Raw genomic sequence first — 9,094 nt, 5'->3', positions numbered from 1 at the left:
TATAAGCATTCATTGTAATTACTCACGCTAATGTTAGTAGGATAGTTTTAATGAAAGTTATGTGTTTGTTAAGTTTTTTTGTGGGTGTGAAAAAGCAATAAACATGTGAAAAAAAAAAAAAAAAAACAAAAAAAAAATAGAAATATGGGTCTGCAGCCAGCGCTATTTTGAACGGGATTCATAACTTGTCATTGATGCAAATGCTATTTTAAAAAAAACGATGGTTTCTTCAGCTTTATGGGACTTGTAAACTGGGTCACATTGATTGTGAGCTTTGAAGGGAACATTTAACAGTTTACGAGAAAGTCTAAAATAACTAACATTCATAATCTCTTCTTGGTTTGCTTCCTTGGCTACATGCCCGGCGTGGCTTCCTTACTGACCCCCTTGTCATGGACGTTTGGCTGCCATACACTAAATGTATCACATCCGCCACTCCAAATAAAGCGAATGATACACGGTGCAACATCGTTCAACTTTTGTTGATCAACAAATGTTGAACATTGTTGCGACTTGTTGAAACGTTGTTGCAACTTGTTGAACACTCGTGCAACTTTTGTTCAGCAACAACTACACATTTTGACGCGAACTTGAAATGGCGGACGAGGATATGTTGCTGTCGCTTTGTGCTTCGAGCGTTATCGCCGTTGACATGAAGCGTCGACAAAAAAAAAAACAAGCAAACAAAAACTATCACCTGAATTAGCAAGGATTTACCCACTCGCTGTTCCAAGTTTTGCTGCAGTCTCTACCAGAGCTGTGTTTCTCATGTCACGGTTTTTGTGATCCTTCGATCTTATATCGCACAGGCACGGAAAAGTCTCGTGCGGATTGATCAGTTGACTGGTGTTATCAAAACTGACTCCATTCGAACTCAGCTGATTCCAACTTTTCGGCCGCCATGTTGATATTTCCACGAAGGCACGTGACACCAAACTCGAAAACGATTGTGTTACTGCTGGGTCGCCTGTGAAGGGATATTTAGGTTCGCGCATACGTAGAGGTGGCCTCTTTGAACGGTGACCACAAGACCACCGAGTTAAAACCTCAATTATGTCAAGTTTTCTACCGTTTTAGGTCAGTTTTGTTCAAATTGTCAGTGTTTTTCTAAGAATTCTACCGTTGTAACATCGTGGCATCACTGTGAGTTGTTCTCATGGCCTATCGTAAATTAAACGTTCTGGTTAAAGTGAATTTGTCCATGGTTTGTCGCCGTTCGCAGCTACAGATTGGTTGAAGCCGTTTAATAAGTGGCAATTTGTTGACTGGAGTAAACCAAGCTCTACTTTCGTTCAACAACTTTCAACGTGTTGAACGGCATATTTCAACGGTCAACATCACATGATACACTGTTCAGCATTTGCTGAACAGGAGCTGCAGCATTTGTTGCTCAACGAATGTAGAACATGTTTCATAGGATCCACTGAATCGAAGAAGCAAGCTTACCTCAACAAATTGTAAAATTTGGAATATCAGTTAAACTTGGTGTCAAGAGCCAATTTAACTGTTAATTTTCAACGAGAAGCTGTTTGTAAGTGATCGATAATTTGTCTGGGGAAAGGACCAGAAAATTCGTTTAAGAGAGTCAAAAATCATGGTGAACTATTTTCTAGAAATATGCGAGTCTTAGCCTTAATGTGTTAAGAGCGGGATGTTGAAAGTTTCGGCTTCTACCACAGAATGTTTGATGTTCAACGAAATTTACGCTAAATGATAGTTACAACATAAGGGTATGTTAGGAGTAGCATAGTTACCAGTCTCACAGTGTTCGCCCTCGAACCCAGTAGTACACGAACATCGATATCCTTTCTGTGTAAAACCGGACTGACAAGTTGAGTTGTTCTCGCACTTCCGTCCGATCTTTCCGCACTTGTTCTGAAACGCAGAAAAGGAAAATAGTTGCTTATAAATAATCTACTACTCTCTTGTTGTTAGAATAAATGAATGAATGACTGCTCAATACACACGTTTATTTCACCCTTGGGATTGAAATTCTTGTCAGCCGATTTTAGCCGACTCAACCCGGACGTAAGAAAAGTAATTTATGCACAAATATTAAGATTTTCGTGGAGAGCTTATATGTCCATTAACTTTGGTGTAAATTGGCTTATCAAACAACTGAAGGCGAAAAGTTTAAAAAAAAAAAAAAAAAAAAATGATAGTCACTTACTTCGGCGCCACGATAATAGTAAAGATAGTTGTCCGTCAGATTCCCGTCGTGCTCCAAGTGAGTGGAGTTATTCAGCTCACATTCATGTGTTCCGTTGGGATCTTTGTTCTTAATATTAAGACTGACACAGTTTGCATCCAGGTAGCAACGGTATTCACACTCGTCCAAGTCATTGACAATCGTGGTTTTTATCCAGTGGTTCACTAAACGTTTCTCAGCATAGAAATAGTGGGCTGGAAAGTACAGCTCACGTCCTCCATCTGAAAAAAATGTAAACATGTTTATCTAGAGCTTACAATAAATAAAGGAAAATTTGAAACAGGCTTTTATAATTAAAGTCTGAAACAAAAATAAACAGTCAAACATTTTAAAGAACAGAGTAATTTAGGAGTGAGTGCTGAGGGCTTATGTACATAGTATCTCCTATCAACATGCAGTATATCTTTATTTCGCTTTACTCTCCACGCACGAGATTGATTTTTTTGCCAGACCTTTGTATAAACAAATCGGTAAAACTATAATTTCTAACCGGTTCGTTATTGTTGTGATACCAAATATATATGAAATAACTTCTTTAAAGGGGAGCTAAGAGTGTACTCGCAATTTTCTTTCCCGCTTGCTAAGTCTTGTGAGGATCCATGATAACTGCATGATTTATTTCCGAGTTCACCTTTCAGTGTCATCGCTTTTTTATGAAGAATTTACGACGAAATACGATAGTAAATCGAGAAATTTCAGTTTTAAGTGGACCAGATTAATTTTAGGTACTTTTCAGTCCCTTTTACATTTTCTTAAAGCTAAAGATATATCAACTAGGTACCTTGAATAACACTGATAACATCTTATTTATGGGAACTAGATACAATAAATTTCACAGTTCAAAGAAATAATGCAAACGGAGGTAAAATTATATCATTAGTTTCATTTCACCAGTATTTTCAACTGTTTTTTCCATATGTAATGTGTTAGAAATAATTAATTTTTCAGAAGAATTTTAAAACAGTCAAACAGAAGCTTGCAACACGATGTAGACAATCTCAGTACAAAGTGTTTGTTTACATGCTACTCGTACCTCAGGTGAATTCTTTCTTAAAAATTCCACCCTGATGCTTAAATCACTTACTTGGTGTTTAAATGAAATAGCAAACTACAAATATTTAGAAGACTGGACACCTCGAAGTCGTAATTTAGTAATAATTAGAGAACAACGTAGTGCAAGTGACGGCTTGTTTTGTAATCTTCTCATTGCCGATATCAAGCGTAAATTCTCCTATCTAAGCATCACACATTTCCCAGTTACTCTCTTTGTGAGAATTTGGAGGTATTTCAACATAATACCCATGTTTTTTTTGTTTTTTTTGTTTTTTGCCAACTGTCTATTCAGACAGCCTGTTAATATTCTGACAATAGAGAGTGCTGATCAAGCTTTTCAAGTTTAGTTTTAAAAAAATTAGTAGTTGTGGAACCCGAAATTTCGCTCAACGGCAGAAGAAGGAACCGTCCCCTTCAAATATTAGCTTTTGTTGACTGATAGGTCAGATCAAGTCTTCGAGAAAATTTACGTGTTGCAAGAGAGAAATTAGATTGCCTTAAATTTGGAAATGGCTAATTAGTACGAGACACGACGTCTATGTCGGATTTACATCATCATCGATTTTAATCTTTGGCAAATTTTTACAAAATAATTCGCATTTAATTCGATAACACTTTTACTATTGGGTCTAGACCCCGGCAAACTTTTCTTTAGAATTTGCGCTTAAACAACCTCTACTAACAGTATTGTTATTTTAAATTAGCGGTGGGTATTGATGAGAATCACGACAATTTTAGTCGTTACACTGTGGATGAAAAATAGGATAAAATTCTGTATTCCTATCCAGCTTTTTTTATGTATTTTTCTGATACTTTCACGAGTGTTTCTGTAAATTGGTCCTGAACCACAGAAACAATTTGGAACATTATCAGTATCTGGGCCAAGTCTTCTTTATTAAAGCTTTCGTAAAATCACCAAAAAATGCTTTACGTAATATATCTAGTTTCAAGTTTCATTGGGCGCTTATCACTCCTTAAATTAAACACTTTAAGACTCTTTCAGTTGCGCACTTTAAGACTCCTTAACGTATGTACTTTCAGACTCCTTCAATTGCGTTCTTTAACACTCCTTAACTTGCGCTCTTTAAGACTCCTCAAATAGTACACTTTAAGACTCCATGAATTGCGCACTTTAAGACTGTTTAAAAATAGCGCACTTTAAGACTTCTTAAATTACGCACTTTAAGACTGCTTAAACAGCGCACTCTAAGACTCCTTAAATAGCACGATTTAAGGCTCCTTAAATTGTGCAGTTTAAGGCTTCTTATGTTACGCACATTAAGACTCCTGAAATTGCGCAATTTAAGACTCCTTAATTTGCGCAGTTAAACACTTCTTAAATTACACACTTTAAGACTCCTAAAATTGCACACTTTAACACAACTTAAATAGCGCACTTAAAGACCCCTTGAATTGCGCACTTTAAGACTGTTTAAATAGCGCACTTTAAGACTTCTTAAATTGCGCACTTTAAGACTCCTTTAATAGCGCACTTTAAGACTCCTTAAATTGTGCACTTTAAGGCTCCTTAAATTACGCACATTGAGGCTCTAGAAATTTCGCAATTTAAGGCTCCTTAATTTGTGCAACTAAACACTCCTTAAATTACGCACTTTAAGACTCTTAAAATTGTGCACTTTAACAATCCTTAAATTGCGCATTTTAAGGCTCCTTAAATCCCAGACTATAACACTCATTAAATTGCGCGCTTTAACACTCCTTGAATTGCGCGCGTTAACACTCCTTAAATTTCCTCTTTTTATCATACATATTCAAGCACCTGACTATTACCCACTGCACGATCTTGAATTCAAGTTAATTTATACTATGTTTTAAATTCCTTTTCCTCGGGAAAAAATGCAAGAAAATGAAGAAAAATCAAAATATTAATTCTCTTTACTCGTGCCATCACAATGTCAACAGCGCTTTCTCAGGTTCTGTGTTTGTATCGCATTTCACAAGGAAGGCTTGTACATGAACGAACACCAAACCGAACAAATAAATATCAGATCAGAGTTCTCTTGTCTGCTCAAAAATTTGCCTGGCTTTTGGGTGATTTTTGAGAAACAGCAGCAACTTCCTCTGAAATCTTTGTGAGTTTCGATCTACAGGCCAAAAAATTGCAGAATTGATTATTCTACTCGCGCTAGGAAACAGACTGTTTTAATAAAAAGCATGAGCCGTACATACATGTATCACAAAGTAAAATCAGGTTTAAAACACAAGATAAGAAAATTGAAGTAATTTGAATTTGGTAAACACGGCTGATGTACGTATCGTATACATGATATGGTATTCAAATGACGCACGTATCTCATACGAGATATTGTTTATTAGACTTAAAAAGATTGAGTGACTGTCCAAGGATTTACAGTAAGCACCTCTAGTTAACTGTTAGACACACTTTCCAATGAAGAGGAAAATGCTCAGCTTAACTTTTAATCAAGGAAACATGGTTTCTTCAAACTGTTGTCATTTGCCTTTTTATGTATTAGAGGTAAACCTAGTTTAAGATTTGTCTCACTTCCTCGTTTTACATGACAATGCGGCACTTTTTTGAATGACCTGGTTATGAAGACAAACGGGTGTACCATTCTATCACATCGCTTCCAAATCTACGGCTAATCAGAGATCATAAGCGAATGTCTTGGTTCCCGATTCAACCAGTGGACTACAGACTCACCCTCGATCACGAAGAGAAGTAGATAGGCTTGCTTACATATCACTTAATTTTCAAAAATTGGAAGACTATTGTGACAATATCAGTTTATGCTTCGCTTGATTTCCTTTATTCTCGTCATACGTCCGCGCTTGCCAGGATAAATGCAGTACAGAGAGATACAGCACTGACTCAGCGTAAGACAGAATGGAAACAATGTGATGCTTATTCGAACATATTAGTCTAAGTATAATTTCCGACTAAAGATTCGTTTCCCAAATTATCAAGAATCCTTTAACAGCCATCTTTAACCAAACTGTGGAACGCTGACTTAGAAATTAAGATAGCATCTATAAAATACAAAGCAGGTAAAGAGGAAATTTTTTTAAACTCACCCTGCGCCCGAGTTGGACAAGGGATTACTGAAATCCATGACACGAGAACGAAAAGCAGAGAGAAACTCATTCTTAACTTGCGGCGGATGTCTCCACTTAATAAGACTCAGATACAAGTCAATACAGTATTGAGTAATCACCAGTGATGTCTTGTCGAATTAAGCTCCAGCAAAAGCTAACAACGACTAATGAAAGATGGCATGATATGGCTTAAATTTAAAACAGTGCTCAGATAACAGACGTAAACCAATCATGTTACTTATTCACTTGACAAGAGAGTGCACTCCACAAAGTACATATAAACTTTCTGCTCTGATTGTGCATTTTTAATGAGTAAATAGAATACGGTTCTTTAGTTAATTTATTTACCTACATGTAGGTTGGTTACTGAATACATTTGAAGGAGAACCACTCTAGTGAAAGTTTGAGTTTGAGTTATTTTGTTTTGTTTTGTTTTGCTTTTTATCGAAATAAAAGGCATGGTTAAGGTCGTTACGCTAATTCACTGTCCTCAAACGTTGATAGCATAAATTATCTGCAGTTAAACCTCAGATCAATGAAGAAAATAAATTTCTCAAATTTCGGTTTTCCTTCTAAGAAATAACATTCTTTCTTAAACTGAACGCAGCGATGATTCAGTTTCATATTTCCGCTATTTAGTCTTGCATCTAGATATTTTATTGTTATACTTTCATTTGTTTGAATGTTATTTTTTTTGAACATCATATATAGTTTATTGAGACGGTAACCTTCGTTAATGATATCCCTTTTTCATCCCGCGTGTTTGTACATTCTACAATTCTACAATGAGAAAGTGTACATGTTGAATACCCAGACCTGTGAAAGACTATTGGGAGAGAAAGCTACTCAAGAATCAATAAAGTAAACGACGACAGATTTCCTAATCAGAGTTTACACTTCCTACCAATGCCTTAAAACTTTAAATTTATGCAATTTTGCCCCTTGATATCAAGTTTCTGTTGATAGTTCCAAGACATCACTTGTTCCATTAAAGTAATTGAAAATTATCCCTTGTCTCATGCAAAAGGCTATAATTTCTTCTTCCCAAAAACCTTTGGAGTCTCCAACAAGCAAAGAACGAGAAAGATAAAGATTTTAAAGTACAAGCACTTTAGATTTACGTGTATTAATTGAAAAGTGTTTATCATTCGACCAGTTGTTTGTTTGCACAGTTTGACGCCGTCATGTTTCGAGGAGTTTACGTTTCTATTTAAAGACGATTCGCTCAAAGGCTGTTAGAAATACATAATAAAACACGCAACCAAACTTACTAAAGTGCAGTTCTTAGAAGGTCCATTTTCTAAAGGAAATTAATACTCATGTTAATTGAGGTATTTGAAGTTAACGTGACCTAAATTAAGGCGAATTGAGGTAAATACGCAACAGATGTGTTTAGTTTGCCCGCCATCATGTACGTTAATTAAGCTGACTATTCTACCAAAGCTAAGAGACATTTTATTTTCGCTTTATGAAAAGTGCGAACCTTGTCTGCTAAATAAACGTTTGTTGAACTTAAATCTGTAATATAATTGAAATATCACCAAATACATTTACAACCCTATCACAAATTCGTTAGAATGGCGACTTAAACTCAGGCTAATCCCGAAATTATCGAAATAAAGGTTACTTAGAACTTAATGTTTACAAATACAAGGAAAATAAAGCAGCACTTCCAGTAGAGAAGGTTTCTCTTTCGTGAATTTTCAAGCGCTTAATGCAAGGAAGAAGATGTCCAGTGAGTCCATGACATGTACAATGTAGCTTGCTAATCCCGAAATTATGAAAAGCGTTTAATGAACAATTTATGTTTAACATTTGTAAGGAAAATAAAGAAGCTGTTCCAGTAGAGAACCTTTGTTCTCTCTTGAAAGATGAAGAATTTATAAAGTTAGATTAGACGTGTGGAAAACTGATTGCTCGGCCCATCCTTTATCCTCAGATTGTCGATCAGCTTTGTTTTCTACAAGAAGAACTATGACTTGTATGTATCTTTTTATAGAGCTCATGATTGAAATACTTATTAAATCATGAGCATTCTCGTTAAGATGTTTTAACTAAAGAAGATGATTACGGTAAAAGTGACATACATCTGCCTGATATTCAAGCACTTTCTCCCAACTGCTATATGTGAAAATGTATGTCAGTAAACTACTGAGGAGAACAGCATATGGTTGAGTAAAACTATATTTAAAAAAAATGCATGTGGGCAAATTTGAAAGAGAGTTATGAAGTTTTAGCTTCACCACGCTTCTCAAAGCTGGGTTTACGTCGATGGGTTTTCAACACCCTAGTGCCAGTTTTATGCTTTTCTACTTGCGTCCAATGGAAGGAAAAAAGATTTTAGCGATAATAAAGCTTTTGTTTTGACGAGCATGCCACATCTTGCAGAAAAGTTCAGTACAGGCCTCAAGCTCCGTTTAGTTATATAATGTTAATGAGGTTCATGTTTCTCTATATGATGTTATTTTTTAAACAGGAAAGGCCAGGAAAACGCCATTCTTCTTTACTTTGAGAAGCCTTTCGAGTAGGCAGCAATTTTTTTTACTTCATAGGCACTTTAAAGGCTACGCAGCTTGCAAATTTTAGCAAGTAATTTAAGCATACATGAACATTTGGTTGCTTGCAAGCAAACTTGTGGCTTAGCTCATCTGTCGTTAGGAGACGTTCAAATTAATGGTAAAATTCAGCTAATTTATTGGCAGCTCGTACTCGTCTCAATATATTCGTTCGTTCGTTCATTTGGCATTCATTCATTCA

General features: G+C 35.9%; 2 protein-coding genes across 4 annotated transcripts in view; both read right to left on the bottom strand.

The window, feature by feature from the left end:
- Positions 1-6,817, bottom strand: part of LOC145495556 (cysteine-rich with EGF-like domain protein 2-B) — an 89,725-nt gene extending 82,908 nt beyond the window's left edge. For 2 of the 3 annotated variants that reach the window (XM_081475195.1, XM_081475196.1), the window contains exons 1-2: positions 6,317-6,817; positions 2,171-2,430 (exon numbers count right to left, since the gene is read on the bottom strand). In XM_081475195.1, the coding sequence (XP_081331321.1) occupies positions 2,171-2,430; positions 6,317-6,386 (330 nt within the window). In that variant the 5' untranslated portion in view covers positions 6,387-6,817. Of the gene's footprint in view, positions 1-1,471; positions 1,876-2,170; positions 2,431-6,316 lie in introns of those variants that run through there. The other variant, XM_081475197.1, reaches the window with a different exon arrangement.
- Positions 1-9,094, bottom strand: part of LOC145495511 (uromodulin-like) — a 214,892-nt gene that overhangs the window by 83,325 nt on the left and 122,473 nt on the right. The gene's annotated exons all lie outside the window — the stretch shown is intronic.

The sequence above is a fragment of the Orbicella franksi genome, chromosome 8, assembly GCF_964199315.1.
Source record: "Orbicella franksi chromosome 8, jaOrbFran1.1, whole genome shotgun sequence".
NCBI lineage: Eukaryota > Metazoa > Cnidaria > Anthozoa > Scleractinia > Merulinidae > Orbicella > Orbicella franksi.
This window is presented reverse-complemented; position numbering and strand designations above follow the sequence as displayed.